At 46.5% G+C, this 25,371-nt stretch overlaps 1 protein-coding gene across 4 annotated transcripts in view; it reads right to left on the reverse strand.

Moving 5' to 3' along the window:
- Positions 1–25,371, reverse strand: part of LRRC72 (leucine rich repeat containing 72) — a 66,532-nt gene that overhangs the window by 37,396 nt on the left and 3,765 nt on the right. For 3 of the 4 annotated variants that reach the window (XR_011313931.1, XM_069729301.1, XM_069729300.1), the window contains exons 2-6: positions 24,502–24,575; positions 10,988–11,057; positions 8,711–8,792; positions 3,766–3,879; positions 2,011–2,100 (exon numbers count right to left, since the gene is read on the reverse strand). Coding sequence is in view for 3 of the 4 variants with exons in the window: in XM_069729301.1 (XP_069585402.1) it covers positions 2,011–2,100; positions 3,766–3,879; positions 8,711–8,792; positions 10,988–11,057; positions 24,502–24,575 (430 nt within the window). In the remaining variant the exon portion in view is untranslated. The remainder of the gene's footprint in view (positions 1–2,010; positions 2,101–3,765; positions 3,880–8,710; positions 8,793–10,987; positions 11,058–24,501; positions 24,576–25,371) is intronic. The other variant, XM_069729302.1, reaches the window with a different exon arrangement.

A 25,371-nucleotide genomic window follows, 5' to 3' on the forward strand; every position in this document is an offset into this window, starting at 1 on the left:
CTGGGCTTGGCCCCCTTTACCTGTGTGCTCCCGGTCAGACACGGGCTTGGCCCCCTTTACCTGTGCGCTCCCGGTCACATCTGGGCTTGGCCCCCTTTACCTGTGCGCTCCCGGTCAGACCCAGGTACGGCCCCCTTTACCTGGTCACTCCCGGTCAGACCCGGGTACGGCCACCTTTACCTGGGCACTCCCGGTCAGACCCGGGTACGGCCCCTTTACCTGTGTGCTCCCGGTCAGACACGGGCTTGGCCCCCTTTACCTGTGCGCTCCCGGTCTCATCTGGGCTTGGCCCCCTTTACCTGTGCGCTCCCGGTCAGACACGGGCTCGGCCCCCTTTTCCTATGCGGTCTCAGTCAGACACGGGCTCGGCCCCCTTTTCCTCTGCACTCCCGGTCAGACACGGGCTCGGCCCCCTTTTCCTCTGCACTCCCGGTCAGACACGGGCTCGGCCCCCTTTTCCTCTGCACTCCCGGTCAGACAAGGGCTCGGCCCCCTTTTCCTCTGCACTCCCGGTCAGACACGGGCTCGGCCCCCTTTTCCTCTGCACTCCCGGTCAGACACGGGCTCGGCCCCCTTTTCCTCTGCATTCCCGGTCAGACACGGGCTCGGCCCCCTTTTCCTCTGCACTCCCGGTCAGACACAGGCTAGGCCCCCTTTTCCTCTGCACTTCCGGTCAGACACGGGCTCGGACCCCTTTTCCTCTGCACTCCCGGTCAGACATGGGCTCGGCCCCCTTTTCCTTTGCACTCCCGGTCAGACACGGGCTCTGCCCCGTTTTCCTCTGCACTCCCGGTCAGACACGGGCTCGGCCCCCTTTTCCTCTGCACTCCCGGTCAGACACGGGCTCGGCCCCCTTTTCCTCTGCACTCCCGGTCAGACGCGGGCTCTGCCCCCTTTTCCTCTGCACTCCCGGTCAGACACAGGCTAGGCCCCCTTTTCCTCTGCACTCCCGGTCAGACACGGGCTCGGCCCCCTTTTCCTCTGCACTCCCGGTCAGACACGGGCTCGGCCCCCTTTTCCTCTGCACTCCCGGTCAGACACAGGCTAGGCCCCCTTTTCCTCTGCACTCCCGGTCAGACACGGGCTCGGACCCCTTTTCCTCTGCACTCCCGGTCAGACATGGGCTCGGCCCCCTTTTCCTTTGCACTCCCGGTCAGACACGGGCTCTGCCCCGTTTTCCTCTGCACTCCCGGTCAGACACGGGCTCGGCCCCCTTTTCCTCTGCACTCCCGGTCAGACACGGGCTCGGCCCCCTTTTCCTCTGCACTCCCGGTCAGACACAGGCTCGGCCCCGTTTTCCTCTGCACTCCCGGTCAGACACGGGCTCGGCCCCCTTTTCCTCTGCACTCCCGGTCAGACACGGGCTCGGCCTTTTCCTCTGCACTCCCGGTCAGACACGGGCTCGGACCCCTTTTCCTCTGCACTCCCGGTCAGGCACGGGCTCGGCCCCCTTTTCCTCTGCACTCCCGGTCAGACACGGGCTCGGCCCCCTTTTCCTCTGCACTCCCGGTCAGACACGTGCTCGGCCCCCTTTTCCTCTGCACTCCCGGTCAGACACGTGCTCGGCCCCCTTTTCTTCTGCACTCTCGGTCAGACACGGGCTCGGCCCCCTTTTACTCTGCACTCCCGGTCAGACACGGGCTCTGCCCCGTTTTCCTCTGCACTCCCGGTCAGACACGGGCTCGGCCCCCTTTTCCTCTCATACAAGAATCGCTCAATACTTTAATCCCTTAGTGTAGTTCTCAGGACAGGTCCACTGTATATAACTATCCCCCCATATCGGGATACCCCCATGTTGGGCCGGTCCCGTTGTCTTGTCTCGTACAGACGTGTGAGATTACACGACGCTGAGCAGCCATCTGGGATTGTGCAGATTTTCTGATTCCACAAATCCTGCGGTAATTTGTGGCTGCACTCTATCGGTTGCAGGAGATTTGTGACCTGTGGCCGCGGATCTGCCTCCATTTAGACAGTGCGGCGGGAATGAGAACCAGATGTGGAGGCGCTTACACTCACGATCCAGCAGCTGCACCGGAGGAAGGTGGTGGATGACGGTGCGGCGGTAACAGGGGTCTTGTCCCAGCGGGTTATGAAATAGATCTACAAAGGGCGAGACAGAGACACAAGATGGAGGCAAACTCACCGTCTATATACTGTCACCCAAAGCCCCGAACATCGCAGCTCCGTCACCCTAACCCTGCGCCTAGTGCTGCCCCCGTGTCACTACTCACTGCATATCATGTCTGCACAGAGAGTGTGAACAGAAGCGAATCCATCCTCTGCTCGTCCTACACCGCCACATTGGCATTAATCGCTCCTCCACCCTACACCACCAAGAATATTGGAATTAAGACACACACACCCCTAGACCACCAGGGAAATGGGCATTACTCATTCCATGGCCCTAAACGTCCAAGAAACTTAGCATTGACTTTACTACCCTGGACCACCAGTGAAGCTGATATTAATCGATTCACTGCTCTAGACCACCAGGAAACATGGTATTAATGTGTCCAGTTCCCCAGACCACCAGGAAACCTGGTTAATCCCTCAACCACATTAGACAACCAGAAAAGATGAGTTTAAGCTCTTTACTGCCATAACCACCAATAAAGCTGCCATTAAACCCTTCACAACCCTAGACCACCAGGGATGTTAGCATTAATCCATCCGCTACAATACACCGATCAACAGGGAGGCTGGTATAAATCCCGTCACAGGCTGGACCACCTAAGAAGATGGCATTAACCTCTCCACTACTCTGGACCACCAGGTAGGATGGCATTAATCCCTCCACTACTGTGGACCACCAGGGAGGATGGCGTTAATCCCTCCACTACCAGGGAGGATGGCTTTAATCCCTCCACTACTTTGGACCACCAGGGAGGATGACATTAATCCCTCCACTACTTTGGACCACCAGGGACGATGGCGTTAATCCCTCCACTACTTTGGACCACAAGGGAGGATGACATTAATCCCGCCAGTACTTTGGACCACCAGGGAGGATGGCTTTAATCTCTCCTCTACTTTGGACCACCAGGGAAGTGAGCTGCGGGGAGTGAGCTGCGGAGAGTGAGCTGCAGGGTCAGAGCTGCGGAGAGTGAGCTGCGTGGGATGAGCTGCGCAGGGTGAGCTGTGGAAAGTGAGCTGCGTGGGATGAGCTGCGGGGAGTGAGCTGCGGGGAGTGAGCTGCGGGGAGTGAGCTGCGGAGAGTGAGCTGCGGAAACTGAGTTGCAGGGAGTGAGCTGCGGGGAGTGAGCTGCGGGGAGTGAGCTGCGGAGAGTGAGCTGCATGGTCAGAGCTGCGGAGAGAGCTGCGTGGGATGAGCTGCGGGGAGTGAGCTGTGGGGAGTGAGCTGCGGAAAGTGAGCTGCGTGGGATGAGCTGCTGAGAGTGAGCTGCGGAGAGTGAGCTGCGTGGGATGAGCTGCGGGGAGTGAGCTGCGGGGAGTGAGCTGCGGAGAGTGAGCTGCGGGGAGTGAGCTGCGGGGAGTGAGCTGCGGGGAGTGAGCTGCGGAGAGTGAGCTGCGGAGAGTGAGCTGCGGGGTCTGAGCCGCGGAGAGTGAGCTGTGGGGAGTGAGCCGCGGAGAGTGAGCTGCGGGGAGTGAGCCGCGGAGAGTGAGCTGCAGAGAGAGTAAGCAGCTCTGAGTGAGCTGCAGGGTGTACGCTGCACCCTTTTGCAGAATGAATGGCGCCCGCTGTTACTTATACAATCTATCAGATGACCCCCGGCTGCAGAGCGTCCTCATGTGGACGGTGATTACTCAGGACGCGGAGATCTGTCATTCCTCTCAGCTCCTTCACTGTGCCCTTCAGATCTGTCAGGTGGTTGTCGTGTAACATCAGGGTCTGCAGCGAGGATAAATGCTTCAGAGACCCTGAAATGGAGGAAGATGGAGACATTACTGACAATGGTGACATCTAGATGGCGACCAAGGAGAACCTCCTCCCTCCACAGGATCGGCATGCTGCTCTCCTGAAATACTCTGTGCTACTGGGGTTACTTGCTCCTTCCACTATACACTGTCAGACCTCCTCTGGCATCAGAAGCTCTGCTCTCCTGAAATACTCTGTGCTACTGAGGAGCCCTGTGCTGATCATGGGGGGAGGTCTTGTCTGTGTTCTTCCCCAGGATAAACACAGTGCTCTCCTGAAATACTCTGCGCTACCAAAGGATGCTGCTTCTACACTATGTCATACTATGTAACTGTGAGCTAACACATATTCATCTGCTAAAATACTCTGTGCTGCTGAGAAACTTGGTCCTTAAACTATTTACCTCCCAATCTGTGACCTTTTGCTCCCCTGAAATACTCTGTGCTGCTGTGGGACCTTGTTGCTTTCACTGTCTCCTCCACCATCATTACACTTAAATACTCTGCGCAGCTGGTCACTTTGATTCTTCCACTAGGTAACTATTGGTCTATGGCCTTCAAGATGAGCACAGTCCTCTCCTGAAACACTCTGTGCTGCTAAATACTTTGTTCATTCCACAGCTGTGCTCCAACCTGATCATCACGCTCCTCTCCTGAAATACTCTGTGCTGTTGGGGTACCCTGCTACTTGCCACAAATAACTTCCAATCGGCGATCTCCCCCAAAATATGCACACTCTTCTGCTGAAATACTCTGTGCTGTTGCAAGAACCCAAACCTTCCACTAAGAAAACATAAGTCTGCTACTTTCCCCATAATCTGGACACTCATCACCTGAAATACTCTGTGCTGCAGTAACCCAGACAAATGTTAGTCTGCCCAGGCTGCACAATGTGGTCACAGGACAAGACACCGCTGATCTCACCCCACCCCACCCCAGATACCCCCTCTGGTCCCCCCAAATAGAAAGTGCAAGAAATCAAAGGGAAATCCACAGACGATGAATGAAAGTGGAGCTGAAAGGAGGATAATCCCCCAACCCGCAATGAATCACTTCTGTACACGCTGCCACACGCACCCCGATCATCTGCAGCCGCTGTCAGTATCTGTGCTCTCACATCCAACATAGCAAAGTGTCCGCCATATGGCAGAGACGCCGCAAATGTGTGACCATAAGAGCGCGATTACAGGTCAACGGAAAAGGCTTCACAAATGTATCAAAGGGAATCAGAACCACAGAAAATGAAGCTGACGCTGCAAAATACACATTTATTACAGAATTACCGGTATACCTTCACATCCCGTATTATACTCCAGAGCTGCACTCACTATTCTGCTGGTCCAGTCACTGTGTACATACATTAAATTACTGATCCTGAGTTACATCCTGTATTATACCCCAGAGCTGCACTCACTATTCTGCTGGTGCAGTCACTGTGTACATACATTACTGATCCTGAGTTACATCCTGTATTATACTCCAGAGCTGCACTCACTATTCTGCTGGTGCAGTCACTGTGTACATACATTAAATTACTGATCCTGAGTTACATCCTGTATTATACCCCAGAGCTGCACTCACTATTCTGCTGGTGCAGTCACTGTGTACATACATTACATTACTGATCCTGAGTTACATCCTGTATTATACCCCAGAGCTGCACTCACTATTCTGCTGGTGCAGTCACTGTGTACATACATTACTGATCCTGAGTTACATCCTGTATTATACCCCAGAGCTGCACTCACTATTCTGCTGGTGCAGTCCCTGTGTACATACATTACATTACTGATCCTGAGTTACATCCTGTATTATACCCCAGAGCTGTACTCGCTATTCTGCTGGTGCAGTCACTGTATACATACATTACATTACTGATCCTGAGTTACAACCTGTATTATACTCCAGAGCTGCACTCACTATTCTGCTGGTGCAGTCACTGTGTACATACATTACATTACTGATCCTGAGTTACATCCTGTATTATACCCCAGAGCTGCACTCACTATTCTGCTGGTGCAGTCACTGTGTACATACATTACTGATCCTGAGTTACATCCTGTATTATACTCCAGAGCTGTACTCACTATTCTGCTGGTGCAGTCACTGTGTACATACATTACATTACTGATCCTGAGTTACATCCTGTATTATACCCCAGAGCTGCACTCACTATTCTGCTGGTGCAGTCACTGTGTACATACATTACTGATCCTGAGTTACATCCTGTATTATACCCCAGAGCTGCACTCACTATTCTGCTGGTGCAGTCACTGTGTACATACATTACATTACTGATCCTGAGTTACATCCTGTATTATACCCCAGAGCTGCACTCACTATTCTGCTGGTGCAGTCACTGTGTGCATACATTACATTACTGATCCTGAGTTACAACCTGTATTATACTCCAGAGCTGCACTCACTATTCTGCTGGTGCAGTCACTGTGTACATACATTACATTACTGATCCTGAGTTACATCCTGTATTATACCCCAGAGCTGCACTCACTATTCTGCTGGTGCAGTCACTGTGTACATACATTACTGATCCTGAGTTACATCCTGTATTATACTCCAGAGCTGTACTCACTATTCTGCTGGTGCAGTCACTGTGTACATACATTACATTACTGATCCTGAGTTACATCCTGTATTATACCCCAGAGCTGCACTCACTATTCTGCTGGTGCAGTCACTGTGTACATACATTACTGATCCTGAGTTACATCCTGTATTATACCCCAGAGCTGCACTCACTATTCTGCTGGTGCAGTCACTGTGTACATACATTACATTACTGATCCTGAGTTACATCCTGTATTATCCTCTAGAGCTGCACTCTCTATTCTGCTGGTGCAGTCACTGTGTACATATATTACATTACTGATCCTGAGTTACCTCCTGTATTATACTCCAGAGCTGCAGTCACTATTCTGCTGGTGCAGTCACTGTGTACATACATTACATTACTGATCCTGAGTTACATCCTGTATTATACCCCAGAGCTGCACTCACTATTCTGCTGGTGCAGTCACTGTGTACATGCATTACATTACTGATCCTGAGTTACCTCCTGTATTATACTCCAGAGCTGTACTCACTATTCTGCTGGTCAGTCACTGAGTACATACATTACATTACTGATCCTGAGTTACATCCTGTATTATATCCCAGAGCTGCACTCACTATTCTGCTGGTGCAGTCACTGTGTACATACATTACATTACTGATCCTGAGTTACATCCTGTATTATACCCCAGAGCTGCACTCACTATTCTGCTGGTGCAGTCACTGAGTACATACATTACATTACTGATCCTGAGTTACATCCTGTATTATCCTCTAGAGCTGCACTCTCTATTCTGCTGGTGCAGTCACTGTGTACATACATTACATTACTGATCCTGAGTTACATCCTGTATTATCCTCTAGAGCTGCACTCTCTATTCTGCTGGTGCAGTCACTGTGTACATATATTACATTACTGATCCTGAGTTACCTCCTGTATTATACTCCAGAGCTGCAGTCACTATTCTGCTGGTGCAGTCACTGTGTACATACATTACATTACTGATCCTGAGTTACATCCTGTATTATACCCCAGAGCTGCACTCACTATTCTGCTGGTCCAGTCACTGTGTACATACATTACATTACTGATCCTGAGTTACATCATGTATTATACTCCAGAGCTGCACTCACTATTCTGCTGGTGCAGTCACTGAGTACATACATTACATTACTGATCCTGAGTTACATCCTGTATTATATCCCAGAGCTGCACTCACTATTCTGCTGGTGCAGTCACTGTGTACATACATTACATTACTGATCCTGAGTTACATCCTGTATTATACCCCAGAGCTGCACTCACTATTCTGCTGGTGCAGTCACTGAGTACATACATTACATTACTGATCCTGAGTTACCTCCTGTATTATACTCCAGAGCTGCACTCACTATTCTGCTGGTGCAGTCACTGAGTACATACATTACATTACTGATCCTGAGTTACATCCTGTATTATATCCCAGAGCTGCACTCACTATTCTGCTGGTGCAGTCACTGTGTACATACATTACATTACTGATCCTGAGTTACATCCTGTATTATACCCCAGAGCTGCACTCACTATTCTGCTGGTGCAGTCACTGAGTACATACATTACATTACTGATCCTGAGTTACATCCTGTATTATACTCCAGAGCTGCACTCACTATTCTGCTGGTGCAGTCACTGTGTACATACATTACATTACTGATCCTGGGGTACATCCAGTATTATACTCCAGAGCTGCACTCACTATTCTGCTGGTGCAGTCACTGAGTACATACATTACATTACTGATCCTGAGTTACATCCTGTATTATACTCCAGAGCTGCACTCACTATTCTGCTGGTGCAGTCACTGAGTACATACATTACATTACTGATCCTGAGTTACATCCTGTATTATGCCCCAGAGCTGCACTCACTATTCTGCTGGTGCAGTCACTGTGTACATACATTACATTACTGATCCTGAGTTATATCCTGTATTATACCCCAGAGCTGCACTCACTATTCTGCTGGTGCAGTCACTGTGTACATACATTACATTACTGATCCTGAGTTACATCCTGTATTATACTCCAGAGCTGCACTCGCTATTCTGCTGGTGCAGTCACTGTGTACATGCATTACATTACTGATCCTGGGGTACATCCTGTATTATACTCCAGAGCTGCACTCGCTACTCTGCTGGTGCAGTCACTGTGTACATACATTACGTTACTGATCCTGGGGTACATCCAGTATCAGTATTTGGGGATGGCTCCTGTGGATTCGCACCTGTAATGTCACAGAGTTCATTGCTGTTCAGATATAACTCCGTCAGTCGGAAATTACTGCCAAGAAAGTTCACCTTTGATATCTGAAATAAAGATGAAAACTTCTGATGAAATGCACGTACGCAAAATGGATTTAAGGTCGGCGTCACACACAACGTATAAAAAAATTGGTCCTTTTTTTATGGCCGAGAAACGCAGAAATGTTCATGAACAGTGATCCGTATGGCGAGATTTTCTCGCCGGCTTGGAAAATGGACATATAATGGATTCATGGGCTGAAATATTAGGAAAAACATACTGTATATACAGTACACACATATCTATATATATATATATATAATTGTCTGTTATATACTATGTGGCTGTGTTATATACTACGTGGCTGTGCTATATGCTACGTGGGCTGTTATATGCTACGTTTACTGAACAAGTTCTGTCATACGTATTCTAGAATACCCGATGTGTTAGAATCGGGCCACCATCTAGTATATATATATCTATAATTCATACAGAGTTAGATAGCAGAATAGCCGGTATATATTGCCAAAATCTGACCATTCTGTGTCCATTAACTGATCAATATTTCTGCATTGATGCCAATTTATTTTCTTAACCTAAGCCACATTTCGGAGGGTTTCAGCTTTCAAAAGAATAATTTATACAACCAATGGATGAATTTAACGTCAGGTTATAAGCTTTTATTTACATAACATGGATAAGCGACATAACTTCTGTCAGGGAGTGTATATATATATATATATATATATACTACTATGTGTAGACATTAATTTTATCTGTTCTGTTCTAACCGGTCCGTGTGATTTTACTGTACACCGCACTGAAGTGACGGCTTTTCTATAGGACACTGCTGCGTATTTCTCACAAGTCACCCTGATGGTCCGTGTGGTGTGCGAGTTTTTCTCGCACCCATAGACTTTCATTGGCGATTCTCGGTTGATATACACGTACAGTCTCAGCATGCTGTGATTTCTCTCGCATTTATAAAACGGCTGAGAAAACAACAGATGATGGGAGCTGCCCCATAGATTAACATTGGTCCAAGTGCTATGCGATTTTTTATCTCATAGCACTCGTCGTTATTACAGTCCAGTGTGACTGCGGCCTAAAAGAAGTCTTCACCTATCCAGGTTATAAATTATAGATTGGTGGGGGTCTGCCTGCTGGGGCCTTCACCGATCGGCGAAATGGGCCTCTATAAACCCCTATGAGCATGAAGTGGCAATGCCCAGAGCTTCTTCCAGGAATCCCCAGAGAATAAACATAGCAGCGGTCGGACGTGCGCACTGTCGCTCCATTCTCACTGCTGGGACCCCCATCGATTAGAGCATTATAGATAATCATTTCTATACAATGGAAGCCCCTTATCAGTTCAACAGGCGATGGAGTTATAATGCGCCACAATCCTTTAGTTTTGTCTGCAAGGGTCTTGACAAGTCGGAACCCAGAGAAAAATATTCACTCAATTCCAGGTAGCAGCAGCAAAAGCAAATATACATTTTTGGTGACTATTTCCTCTGTAAATCAAAATCTGATCACTGCTGTGAACCCCTTAAATGATGCCGTCAATCACTGACATCAGCAGTGAAACCGTGCAATCCTGCTAGCGTGGCTTCATAGAGGCTAATTAAAAAAGTGAAAAGTTAAAAATATAACAAAAAAAAATAAAAATTACTTACGGTAATTACTAATATAAAATTTAAAAATCATAAAAAATTTAAATCACCCCCTTTTAATTCCATTAACGAAAAAATAAGTCATTTGGTATCGCTCCGTGCGTAAACACACCTCAAAATATAAAATGCATTAATCTAAATGATAAATAGTGTAAAAAGAAATCCAAACGCCAGAATTCAGGTTTTTCGGTCTCCACACTTCCCCAAAAAAGAATGCACGGAAAAGTGAACAAAACATATGTAACCCGTAATAGTGTTAGTAAAAACTTCAGCTCGCCACTGAAAAAATCAAGCCATTGTCAGAATAATAATGAAGTCACAAATCTCAGAAAATGGCGACATTAATTATTTTTTTTTTATTTCACCACCTTATTAATAAAAAATAACTGGAGAAGTTTGGTATCCCCGTAATTGGACTGACCCAGAAATTTGTGCTGTCGGGTCATTTCCACTGCACAATGACCTACAGATGGCGGCAGGTAGGAGGAGGCTCGCAAGGCTTTGGGTCGACGGCCACGGACTAATGACCGGGGTTCTGCAAAACCTTTTGTTCAACACTTACAGAAATCCTGCGAATTCATTACCTTGTTATGGTTAAGCCACAAGTATTTTAGTAAGCGAAACCTCGACAAGTCGCAGACGTCCTGCAGCCCCCTGTACAGAGAAGAATATGGGAAATAGTAGTAGGAATGTAACCGATACATAACACTACAGACACCGTGGATTAAAGAGATGACTGCCCCAACCGGGGAGCCGCAGCCTGTACAATAGATAAATGATAATACTGTGCTAGATCGGCTCTCTTGGCTGCAGATAGAGGTAGAAGCAGGAACACTGTCTCTTTAAATCTTCCACTGGTTTATTAAAGGTACTGCATAAACCAGTGCAGCATTAGCAAAACAAACACGGCCTTTCTGGCCTAATGTGAAAAAAATATACAATGTATGGCACATTCTGTGTTGCTGTGGGCCCGCTCAGGGACAAAGAACAAAATGTTCAGCTTTCATTATCATGAAAACATGGTTCTGGAGCTTGCACCTCCAAGCCCACGCCACACTGAATGAGCCAGAAGGCTGTGTATTTATCCTCTGGATTGCACCCTTGGGTGGAGATATGGTGAACAGCCTCCCACCCACTCTACAGCTGTTCACTCAACCTAGCCCTAAATATGGCCGATTAACCCATCTCAGCACTTAGTGTCCTGGATCGTTTTCCTAGGTTCATATCACTGAAGCGAACAACCTCAGTGATACATATCTGCCCTCCAGTACTATACACACGTGGTCAAAATTGTTGGTACCCCTCGTTGAATGACAGAAAAACCCACAATGGTCACAGAAATAACTTGAATCTGACAAAAGTAATAATAAATAAAAGATCTATGAAAATAAACAAATGAAAGTCAGACATTGCTTTTCAACCATGCTTCCACAGAATTTAAAAAAAATGAAACTCCTGAAATCGGCCTGGACAGAAATGATGGCGCCCCTGAAAATAATGTGACTAAAGGGACATGTTAAATCGCGGTGTGTCCACTAACGAGCATCTCAGGTGTCTACAATCCTGGAATCAGTGAGTGGCCGGTATATAGGGCTACAGATCCTCACTGTGCTGTGTGCTGACATGGTGTGTATCACACTCAACATGGACCAGAGGAAGCGAAGGAAAGAGTCGTCTCAGGAGATTAGAAAGAAAATTATAGACAAACATGTTAAAGGTAAAAGTTATAAGACATCTCCAAGCAGCTTGATGTTCCTGTGACTACAGCTGCACATATTATTCAGAAATGTAAGATCCATGGGACTGTAGCCGACCTCCCTGGACGTGGCTGCAGGAGGAACATTGATAACAAATCAAAGAGATGGATAATACGAATGGTAATAAAAGAGCCCAGAAAAACTTCTAAACAGCTTTAGGGGTAACTTCAAGCTCAAGGAACATCAGTGTCAGATCGCACCATCCATCGTTATATGAGCCAAAGTGGACTTCATGGGAGACGACTAAGGAGGACACCATTGTTGGAAAAAAAAAAAAAAAAAGCCAGACTGGAATTTGCCAAACTACATGTTGACAAGCGACAAATCTTCTGGGAGAATATCTTATGGACAGATGAAACAAAAATAGAACTTATTGGCAAGGCACATCAGCTCTATGTTCACAGATGGAAAAATGAAGCATATCAAGAAAAGAACACTGTTCCTACTGTGAAACATGGAGGAGGCTCTGTTATGTTCTGGGGCTGCTTTGCTGCATCTGGCCCAGGGTGTCTAGAATCTGTGCAGGGTATAATGAAATCTCAAGACTATCAAGGGATTCTAGAGAGAAATGTGCTGCCCAGCGTCAGAAAGCTTAGTCTCAGTCGCAGGTCATGGGTCTTGCAACAGGATAATAACTCAAAACACACAGCTAAAAACACCCAAGACTGGCTAGGAGGAAAACATTGGACTATTCTGAAGCGGCCTTCTATGAGCGCTGACCTAAATCCTATTGAGCATCTTTGGAAAGAGCTGAAACATGGAAAAGGCAACCTTCAAACAGGAGACAACTGGAGCAGTTTGGTCTGGAAGAGCGGCTAAAATACCTGTCGAGAGGTGCAGAAGTCTCACTGACAGTTACAGGAATCGTTTCATTGCAGTGATAGCCGCAAAAGGTCGTGTAACAAAATATTAAGTTAAGGAAACCATCTGTGATGAGGGAACAGCCGCCATCTTGGACGGGCATACTAACAGAGATTGGCGTGACTCCATTTTGTCTCCTCGTCACAGGTCTGCAGAGAGGAGTGCTCCTGGCCCCCACCTTTTCTAATGAATAAAGTTCCTATTAGTATGGTAATGGGCTGAGCACAGTGTGGCAGGCAGATAGCATTTCAAAGCCTGAGTGAGGAAGCCACACCAGCAGGGGACATGGAGGTGCTTGGGGGCTTAATTTAAGCACGCATGTCAAGTGGCCACAGGATACACATCTATTATGGCCATCCAGTCGAACCGTCTCCAACATGGAATCGTGAATTATGGACGCATCGTCTGAGGTACCCGCTCATAAAAAATATTCCCCTCGCCCTAAAGAAATTGCGCATCTAACAGTGCAACTCCCGTGTCCGTGGGAGGTCTGAAACCCGAGATATAGAGATGAGCCTCCCACAGGGACCGAATGGGTCCAGGTTTGATCCCTGTACGACCGGCAGAACAAACCACAGGCGCTGGTACTGCCCGTGTACTGATCCGATCATCCTGAGAGAAGTTATCCCATTTATTAGATATTGGAATAAATCTTGCAGGGTTGCAGAGGGGTGGAGATTGCTAAGCCCACCCAGCTACAGGGGGAGGGTCACAGCAGGGTTAAGAGCTGGGACACTGGGAGAGTTAAACACATACAGAAGAAGATGACTAACTGAGGAACTACGAAAGAGGGCAGGCCAGTCAGAGGGGGGCAAGCACACGCTTTCTGGGGGCTGCCCAGCAACTAAGATGTCTACCTGTGGAGCGCAAAGCCCCCTGGCTTCCACAAGCGACCTTCAACCTGGTAAACTGACCTCCAGCTTTATACCTTTAAGCCTTGTATTATTATTGTTATATGGTACTCTGACTGTAACTCTTGCTATATTGTGATTGTATATTTCTTGTAATTACCTAGTGTGCCCTTAAGGCAATTAAATCATAAATTTTGGGCTGATCCTTTTACTCTGATTGCGAATCTTAGAATACCCAGTGTGGGTAAAAGGGCAGTCTCCCCGGCGGCCATTTGCTCTAGGTGCAGTTCCCTTACTGACCTGAGAGACAGAGGGGGCGTCAGAGAGCTGTGCCTGTGTAGTGACGTCACAAATTGGTGATGTGGGAGGAACAGGTGATCCTTCACACCATCATTTCTGTCCAGGCCGATTTCATGAGTTTTATTTTTTTTAAATTCTGTGGAAGCATGGTGGAAAACAATGTTTGATTTTCATTTATTCATTTTCATAGATCTTTTATTATTACTTTTATCTGATTCAAGTTATTTCTGTGACAAATGTGGGTTTTTCTGTCATTAAGCGAGAGGTTCCGACAATTTTGACTGTGCTTTTTTTATACATATTTTTCAGTCACTACAGCTTGCACCTATTCACACTTAGGAGGTGCTGGTCAGGTTTTTTTGTATAGCTAGATAGATAGATAATAGATGCAAGTGATACAAGTTTTGGCATTTTAGCTGATAACCAAAGTCAATTCAAGGTCCAATTATAAATTACCTGAGCTTAAAGTGCAGACTCTTAGCTTTAATCTGAGGGGTTCACTTCCTAATTGGAGTAAGGGTTTAGCAATTACACATCTTTAATATGTAGCTCCCTTTTTTTATAGGGACCAAAAATAATTTGACAATTATTTTAAAATCTCTGTAATAGGCTTCATTGATTATTTCCGCGTTAAATCATCATCAATTAAGCAGGTAAAAGGTCTGGAGCTTATTCCAGATGTGGCATTTGCATTTGAAAACTGTTGCTGTAAACTCACAACGTGTGGACAAAGTAGCTGTCAGTGGGAGTAAAACAGACCATCATTAGGCTGAAAAAAAGAAGAAATCCATCAGAGAGAGATAGCAGAAATATTAGGAGTGGCCAAGTCAACAGTTTGGTATATTCTCTAAAAAAAGGGCACTGGTGAGATTGGGAACTCAAAAATGCCTGGACGTCCACAGAAGACAACAGCGGTGGATGATTCCAGAATCTTTTCCATGGTAAAGAAAAAAAATATAGTTCTTACCGATAACAGTATTTCTCTGACGGCACCACGGAGAGAGGGGATCCGCCCACCAAGGACAGGAAACCTACAGATAAAAAGGTGGTACCTCTCTCCTGCATCAGTTGTTTACAGAGCATGATGGAAGCTTAAAGAGTAGAATCTAAGTTCATCATTACTTGAAGTCTTAACCGAGATACCGCGTGGCTATTTATTTAGGTATTTAGCATAGACATTATATTAATGTGCACACCCATATGTGAAGGGAGGGAATGTACGGGTGCCGTCATGGGCTCAGAGAAATACTGTTATCGGTAAGAACGATATTTTTCTCTGACGCCCATGATGGCACCACGGAAAGAATTGCAGAGATTGTACATTAGGGAGAGAACACCGCTTCCAGAACTTTTTTACTGAAGGTAAGGTCCGAAGAGGAGATAAGGTCCAATCTATAGCGCTTATAGAATGTAGATGGTGAAGACCAGGTAGCAGCTCTACATATCTGATCGACTTAAGCTTCGGCCTTCTCCGCCCAAGAGGTTGCTACTGCTCTTGTTGAGTGCGCTTTGACATTTCCTGGGACGGGTACCCCACTTGATGAATATGACAGGCTGATGGCGTCCGTGATCCATCTTGCCAGAGTGCCCCTGGAGGCTTTCTTCCCCTTCAGGGGACCCTGAAAGCATACAAAAAGAGAGCCATCCTCCCTACTCTCTCTGGTGGCTTCTATGTAATGCATCAGGCATCTCCTAACATTCAATGTGTCTAAGGACTCTTCCTCCTTGTTTTTGGGGTTAGGACAAAATGAGGGGAGAGATATCTCTTGTGTCCTATGGAATTGGGATGCTACTTTTGGGAGGTAGGCTGGGTCTGTTTTAAGAACAACCCTATCATCCAGGAATTGAGTAAAAAGGGGGGTAGCAGATAGAGCCTGTATGTCGCTAACTCTATGTGCAGAAGTGAGAGCGACCAGCAAAGATGTTTTGAGGGATAACATTTTTAATGGGACATCCGCCAATGGGTCAAATGGAGGTTTAGTCAGGGCTTTCAGGACTAAATTTAAATCCCACTGAGGGGTGTTTCGCACAGGAAGAGGTCTTGATCTCCCGGCTGCTCTGATGAACCGTGAGACCCACCAATTACCCGCCAAATCATAATTGAATAGAGCCCCCAACGCTGCTACATGGACTTTTAGGGTACTTGAGGCGAGACCAATTTCTAACCCTTTTTGTAGGAATTCTAGTACGGCATTAAGAGGGACTCCCTCACCTATTTTGGCGCCTGAGGATGACAGGAATTTTTTCCATATTTTCCCATACTGTCTGGTCGTAATTGGTTTCCTACTTTGTAGAAGGGTAGATACCAGCCCCGGAGAAAAACCCCTATTTTCTAATAGCTCCCTCTCAAATGCCAGGCTGTCAAGTGTAAACTTGCAACCTGCGGATGTTGAACTGGACCCTGGGAGAGGAGGTTTAGGAGGTCCGGGAGTACCCAGGGATTGGAGATAGACAACCTCATCATCCAAGAAAACCATGCCCTCTTCGGCCAGAACGGAGCTATTAAGATTACATGAGCTATGTCCTCCCGAATCTTTCTCAGAACTGCTGGAATTAGAGCAATTGGGGGAAAGGCATACACTAGTTGATGGTGTTAAGAAGTCAGAAACGCATCTAGTGATACGGGGCTCCCTAATGGTGTTATGAAGCAAAAGGTGCCTACCTTTTTGTTTAGGTTGTTCGTGAAGATGTCTATGCTCGGTACACCCCACCTTTGTGAGATCTGGATGAACACTGCCTGGTTCAATTCCATTGCCCTTGTTTTAGACGGGAACGACTCAGAAAATCCACTCTGTAATTGTCTACCCCTTTAAATGAAGGCCTGACAGAGACTGAAGATTGCCTTCGGCTATGTGGAAGATTGATTTGTTTACTTCCATCAGACTCTGAGAGCGGGTACCCCCCTGATGATTTAGGTACGCTACCACTACTCTGTTGTCTGACATAACTCTGACATGGAGGGAGTGAAGTGGATCTATGAACTCTAAGAGTGAAAACTTGACTGCCAGGAGTTCCTTCGTGTTGGAAGATACCTTCTCCAGGCTCGGTGGCCAAGTCCCTTGAGCTAATAGGTCATTTAGATGTGCCCCCCACCCACCTACTTTTGAGACCGGGGTTACCCAGGGGACTCCTTGAGAAAGATTGTTTTGCAACGTCCACCAATCTAGTGAGAGAATTGTGTTTGGAGATAAACTGAACCGACCTTCTAAATTCCGTTCTAGAGAGACTTCTTCTGACAAAAGTTGCCATTGAAGGTCCCTTGAATGAAGCTGAGCCCATTGGACTGCAGGGATGCAAGCCGTCATGGACCCCAGAAGGGACATTGCTTGGCGGAGAGTTATGGAAGGGAAATCCCTCATTCTGGACACTAGGCCCACCATCTTTTGCACTTTTTCTGATGGAATGCGGCATTCCTGCCTTACAAAGTCCAAAGTAAGACCCAGATATTCCTGGATTTGGCACGGCAACAATCTGGATTTTGTTAAGTTCACTAACCAGCCCAGGCTTTTTAATGAGCGCATGATTCTTTCTAGCTGACTTTCACAATGTTGGGGAGAGGTATGGCACTATCAGGGTGTCTTGTTCCCTCAGGTAAGCCATTACCTCTGCAACTAGTTTGGTAAAGACTTGCGGAGATATGCCTAGTCCGAAGGGAAGAGCTCAGAATTGGAAATGACATGTCACCCCTATGATGACGTCTGCTATCCTGGGGAATTTTTGGTGGTCTTTGTGGATAGGGACGTGATAGTAAGCGTCTTTCAGGTCCAGGACTGCCATAAAACAAAGTGGAAACAGCATTTTTATTGATGTTTTTATTGTCTCCATTTTGAACCGCTGAACATTTAGATATTTGTTTAGGCTTTTCAAGTTTATAATTGTCCTGTAGGACCAGTCTGGTTTTTTCCTCAGGATCAGAGGGGAGTAATATCCTTTTCCTCTTTCTTGGGGGGGAACTTCCAGGAGAACCCCTTTGCCTACTAGCCCCATAATTTCTTGTTCTAATGCTAGTTGTTCTTCTCCTGATGATCTCAGGGATGTCATCATCAAGGAGGGACGAGGAAGTTTGTGAAATCCTAACTTTAGTCCTGACTTTATTCTGTCCAAAATCCATGGACTGTTGGTAATTTTCTCCCATGCCGAGAGAAAGAGGGACAGTCTTCCCCCGACCTGGGGCAAACATTCATTGGGTGGGTTTTTTGTTGTCAGTGGGGCTCTTGTTGAACATAAATCCCTTGTTCTTGTTTTTCCTATCTTCACACTTATCTTGATTTTTCCCAGGCTTCCTTCCTAAGAACCTCTTGCTCCGAAAGAGCCTCCTGTAGAAAGGAAAACCAAGGGAGGGGAATGATTTCTTTTTATCCCCTGCCTTCTCTAAGATGTCGTCTAAAGTGGGTACAAATAAGAATTCTCCGTCACAGGGGATTGTACACAACTTAGATTTGGTTTCGAGATCCCCTGGCCAACATTTAAGCCAAAGGGCTCGCCTGGCCGCGTTTGAAAAAGCTGCTGACCTAGCAGACAGTCTGATAGAATCAGCGGAGGCATCTGCTAGGAAAGCGGTAGCTCCTCGCATTACCGGTAAGGTGTTTAATATGGAGACCATAGATGACTTGTTTTTAAGCTGGATTTCTAATTGGTATAACCAGACCATTAGGGAACGGAATGTGCATGCGGCGGCAACCGCAAGTTTTAACCCTCCCCCGGCTGCCTCCCATGAACTTTTGAGGAAAGCATCTGCCTCTTTGTCCATGGGATCTTTCAGAACCCCCATGAAATATGAACGGTGCAGAGCACTATATGGCAGAGCTATGGGGAAATATGAACGGTGCAGAGCACTATATGGCACAGGTATGGGGCAATAATGAACATGCAGAGCACTATATGGCACAGCTATGGGGCAAGAATGATCTATTTTTATTTTTGAAATTTACCGGTAAATGCTGCATTTCCACCCTAGGCTTATACTCGAGTCAATAAGTTTTCCCAGTTTTTTGTGGCAAAATTAGGGGGGTCGGCTTATACTCGGGTCGGCTTATACTCGAGTATATATGGTACTTTATGCTTAGTCTTGCCTGAGCTTTTCTTCCCCTATAGTAAGAAGAGACAAATATATATATATTAGATATTAGATATATTAGGATATATAGATATATCCTATCACTGACTTTCACGGAGATCACTTACCACCTTATGGACCCATAAATACCAGTTGGGGATGATCTGCGTCTGTCATCAGCTTATCCCTGATGGAAAAGCTAAACTAAGATCAACCTGTCCTAGAATGATTGGAAGAAGGAAGTCTGGAGAAGGCTTGTAGCGGCTTCTGCTCCTCGGCACACCACATCCTGTGTGACACATGGTGGAGGTGGTGTGATGGCGCGGGCATGCATGGCTTCCAATGGCGTCGGGTCACTAGTGGTTATTGATGATGTGACTGAAGACAAAAGCGGCCGGATGAATCCTGGCTGTACAGGGTTACACTTTCGGCTCATATTCTACCAAATGCAACAAGGTTGGACGACGCTTCACAGGACAGATGGACAATGACCAAAAACATCCTGTATAAGCAAATAAGAGGAATATTCTGCAATGGCCGAGTCATCCCCAGATCTCAGCCCATCGAGTCGCATTTCACAGGATGAAGATACAACTGAAGGCAGAAAGAGCCACAAACAAGCGAGAACTGAAGTCACTTCAGTAAAGGCGGCAAATGACAACGATGGTGACATCCATGGCCTCCAGACTTCAGGCCGTCATTGTCTACAAATCTTCACACAGGAGGAAACACAGCGATGTTGACATCCATGGCCTCCAGACTTCAGGTCATCATTGCTACAAAGCCTCAGACCAGAAAACACCAGTGATGGTGACGTCCATGGCCTCCTGACTTCAGGTCGTCATTGCTACAAAGTCTCAGACCAGAAAACACCAGCGATAGTGACGTCCATGGCTTCCAGACTTCAGGTCATCATTGCTACAAAGTCTCAGACCAGAAAACACCAGCGATGGTAACGTCCATGGCCTCCAGACTTCAGGTCGTCATTGCTACGAAGCATCAGACCAGAAAACACCAGCGATGGTGACGTCCATGGCCTCCTGACTTCAGGTCGTCATTGCTACAAAGCCTCAGACCAGAAAACACCAGCGATGGTGACGTCCATGGCTTCCAGACTTCAGGTCATCATTGCTACAAAGTCTCAGACCAGAAAACACCAGCGATACTGACGTCCATGGCTTCCAGACTTCAGGTCATCATTGCTACAAAGCCTCAGACCAGAAAACACCAGTGATGGTGACGTCCATGGCTTCCAGACTTCAGGTCATCATTGCTACAAAGTCTCAGACCAGAAAACACCAGCGATGGTGACGTCCATGGCCTCCAGACTTCAGGTCATCATTGCTACAAAGTCTCAGACCAGAAAACACCAGCGATGGTGACGTCCATGGCCTCCAGACTTCAGGTCGTCATTGCTACAAAGTCTCAGACCAGAAAACATCAGCGATGGTGACGTCCATGGCCTCCAGACTTCAGGTCATCATTGCTACAAAGTCTCAGACCAGAAAACACCAGCGATGGTGACGTCCATAGCCTCCAGACTTCAGGTCGTCATTGCTACGAAGCATCAGACAAGAAAACACCAGCGATGGTGACGTCCATGGCCTCCAGACTTCAGGTCGTCATTGCTACGAAGCATCAGACCAGAAAACACCAGCGACAGTGACGTCCATGGCCTCCAGACTTCAGGTCGTCATTGCTAGAAAGCCTCAGACCAGAAAACACCAGCGATGATGACGTCCATGGCCTCCAGACTTCAGGCCATCATTGCTGCAAAGGATTCTCTTTAAAGTATCATGAACATTTTATCTATGATAAAGTGAATTTATCCAATTACTTTTGAGCCCCTGAAATGAGGCGGCTTTGTAGAAAAATGTCTGCAATTCCTACACGTTTCACAGGATATTTTTGTAACCCCTTTCAATAAACCCGAAAGTCTCCACTTCAATTGCATCTCAGTTGTTTCATTTCACATCAAAAACTGTGGCCTGCAGAGCTGAAATCACAAAGATTCCCTCACTGGCCAAATATTTCTGAACCTAACATAGTAACATAGTTAGTAAGGCCGAAAAAAGACATTTGTCCATCCAGTTCAGCCTATATTCCATCATAATAAATCCCCAGATCTACGTCCTTCTACAGAACCTAATTGTATGATACAATATTGTTCTGCTCCAGGAAGACATCCAGGCCTCTCTTGAACCCCTCGACTGAGTTCGCCATCACCACCTCCTCAGGCAAGCAATTCCAGATTCTCACTGCCCTAACAGTAAAGAATCCTCTTCTATGTTGGTGGAAAAACCTTCTCTCCTCCAGACGCAAAGAATGCCCCCTTGTGCCCGTCACCTTCCTTGGTATAAACAGATCCTCAGCGAGATATTTGTATTGTCCCCTTATTAGATCGCCCCTCAGTCGTCTTTTTTCTAGACTAAATAATCCTAATTTCGCTAATCTATCTGGGTATTGTAGTTCTCCCATCCCCTTTATTAATTTTGTTGCCCTCCTTTGTACTCTCTCTAGTTCCATTATATCCTTCCTGAGCACCGGTGCCCAAAACTGGACACAGTACTCCATGTGCGGTCTAACTAGGGATTTGTACAGAGGCAGTATAATGCTCTCATCATGTGTATCCAGACCTCTTTTAATGCACCCCATGATCCTGTTTGCCTTGGCAGCTGCTGCCTGGCACTGGCTGCTCCAGGTAAGTTTATCATTAACTAGGATCCCCAAGTCCTTCTCCCTGTCAGATTTACCCAGTGGTTTCCCGTTCAGTGTGTAATGGTGATATTGATTCCTTCTTCCCATGTGTATAACCTTACATTTATCATTGTTAAACCTCATCTGCCACCTTTCAGCCCAAGTTTCCAACTTATCCAGATCCATCTGTAGCAGAATACTATCTTCTCTTGTATTAACTGCTTTACATAGTTTTGTATCATCTGCAAATATCGATATTTTACTGTGTAAACCTTCTACCAGATCATTAATGAATATGTTGAAGAGAACAGGTCCCAATACTGACCCCTGCGGTACCCCACTGGTCACAGCGACCCAGTTAGAGACTATACCATTTATAACCACCCTCTGCTTTCTATCACTAAGCCAGTTACTAACCCATTTACACACATTTTCCCCCAGACCAAGCATTCTCATTTTGTGTACCAACCTCTTGTGCGGCACGGTATCAAACGCTTTGGAAAAATCGAGATATACCACGTCCAATGACTCACCGTGGTCCAGCCTATAGCTTACCTCTTCATAAAAACTGATTAGATTGGTTTGACAGGAGCGATTTCTCATAAACCCATGCTGATATGGAGTTAAACAGTTATTCTCATTGAGATAATCCAGAATAACATCCCTCAGAAACCCTTCAAATATTTTACCAACAATAGAGGTTAGACTTACTGGCCTATAATTTCCAGGTTCACTTTTAGAGCCCTTTTTGAATATTGGCACCACATTTGCTATGCGCCAGTCCTGCGGAACAAACCCTGTCGCTATAGAGTCACTAAAAATAAGAAATAATGGTTTATCTATTACATTACTTAGTTCTCTTAGTACTCGTGGGTGTATGCCATCCGGACCCGGAGATTTATCTATTTTAATCTTATTTAGCCGGTTTCGCACCTCTTCTTGGGTTAGATTGGTGACCCTTAATATAGGGTTTTCATTGTTTCTTGGGATTTCACCTAGCATTTCATTTTCCACCGTGAATACCGTGGAGAAGAAGGTGTTTAATATGTTAGCTTTTTCCTCGTCATCTACAACCATTCTTTCCTCACTATTTTTTAAGGGGCCTACATTTTCAGTTTTTATTCTTTTACTATTGATATAGTTGAAGAACAGTTTGGGATTAGTTTTACTCTCCTTAGCAATGTGCTTCTCTGTTTCCTTTTTGGCAGCTTTAATTAGTTTTTTAGATAAAGTATTTTTCTCCCTATAGTTTTTTAGAGAAAGAATAGACAAATAGTCAGATAGATACAAAAATATATAAATATATGTATTGGGGGTCCGCACTCTATACACATATCGGGGGTACGTCCTGTATAGACATATCGGGGGTACGTCCTGTATACACATATCGGGGGGTATGTCCTGTATACACATGTTGGGGGGTATGTCCTGTATACACATATCGGGGGTACGTCCTGTATACACATATCGGGGGTACGTCCTGTATACACATATCGGGGGTACGTCCTGTATACACATAGGGGGGTACGTCCTGTATACACATGTTGGGGGTACGTCCTGTATACACATATCGGGGGGTATGTCCTGTATACACATGTTGGGGGGTATGTCCTGTATACACATATCGGGGGTACGTCCTGTATACACATATCGGGGGTACGTCCTGTATACACATATCGGGGGTACGTCCTGTATACACATATCGGGGGTACGTCCTGTATACACATATCGGGGGTACGTCCTGTATACACATATCGGGGGGTATGTCCTGTATACACATATCGGGGGTACGTCCTGTATACACATATCGGGGGTACGTCCTGTATACACATATCGGGGGTACGTCCTGTATACACATATCGGGGGTACGTCCTGTATACACATATCGGTGGTACGTCCTGTATACACATGTTGGGGGTACGTCCTGTATACACATATCGGGGGTACGTCCTGTATACACATATCGGGGGTATGTCCTGTATACACATGTTGGGGGTACGTCCTGTATACACATATCGGTGGTACGTCCTGTATACACATGTTGGGGGTACGTCCTGTATACACATATCGGGGGTACGTCCTGTATACACATGTCGGGGGTACGTCCTGTATACACATATCGGGGGTATGTCCTGTATACACATGTTGGGGGTACGTCCTGTATACACATATCGGGGGTACGTCCTGTATACACATATCGGGGGTACGTCCTGTATACACATATCGGTGGTACGTCCTGTATACACATGTTGGGGGTACGTCCTGTATACACATATCGGGGGTACGTCCTGTATACACATATCGGGGGTACGTCCTGTATACACATGTTGGGGGTACGTCCTGTATACACATATCGGTGGTACGTCCTGTATACACATGTTGGGGGTACGTCCTGTATACACATATCGGGGGTACGTCCTGTATACACATATCGGGGGTACGTCCTGTATACACATGTTGGGGGTACGTCCTGTATACACATATCGGGGGGTATGTCCTGTATACACATGTTGGGGGGTATGTCCTGTATACACATGTTGGGGGTACGTCCTATATACACATATCGGGGTACGTACCGTCTCCCCAGGTACAGCTCACACACATCTCTGTCGGTCTTGTAGCCGCACTTGTGGATTTGCTCCTGAATAATCTATAGAAACACATTATTATTATTATCCGGCCATTATTCTCCTCACACAAATTCCAAATATATTCACCAGCCGAGCAGTAACGCTGCAGACACAGAATAAGTGGGTGATACAGACATGAAGCCCTCCTCTGTAGGGGTCCGCTCTGTACTAATGTATGGCGGCAATCCTGAAGATTGTGTTAGCTTTTGGGGGTCTGTATTAGTTTCGGGGTCATGTCTGGAGTATTAGTGTTGGGGGACAGATCAGGGGTCTGTATTAGTGTTTGATACTCTCCATTTTATGCTTCTGTTTTAGACAATTTTATATGTTTTGTGATTTTCTACATACGGCTCAGGTCCCTACGTGTTTATAGGATTTGGGGGTCTGTGTTGGTTTAGGCCACTTTATCATTGTTTTACTTGCTTTCTACAGCAGCAGTTTCCAGTTCCACATATTCAGTGATTTCGTGCTATGGTGTTCCCGAGCGCAGCGTTCTCTTCGCATCTGTTCACACTTGTCTTTTTCTGCTTTGAAGTGCGGTCAGTTTTTTGATATTTGCAGCACACGCCCCCTGACTGAGCACTACTCCCCCCATCAGCCTAGATCCTACCTGCCCTTATAGTTGTAGGCTCTTAGCCCGGGAGAGGCTTCATGTTAGGGTCCCAACAGGGGGGCTGCGCCTTGTCGCTGGCTGTTGGGCTCAAACATCACAGCGCTCAGGGCACAGATGGGACTTGTTAGTTGGGTTATTTTGGGGGTCTGGTATTAGGGCTGCACTTCTTTTTTCTGGGGGGGGGGTCTGGTTCGCTGTCTGTG

The sequence above is a fragment of the Ranitomeya imitator genome, chromosome 6, assembly GCF_032444005.1.
Source record: "Ranitomeya imitator isolate aRanImi1 chromosome 6, aRanImi1.pri, whole genome shotgun sequence".
Classification (NCBI taxonomy): Eukaryota; Metazoa; Chordata; class Amphibia; order Anura; family Dendrobatidae; genus Ranitomeya; species Ranitomeya imitator.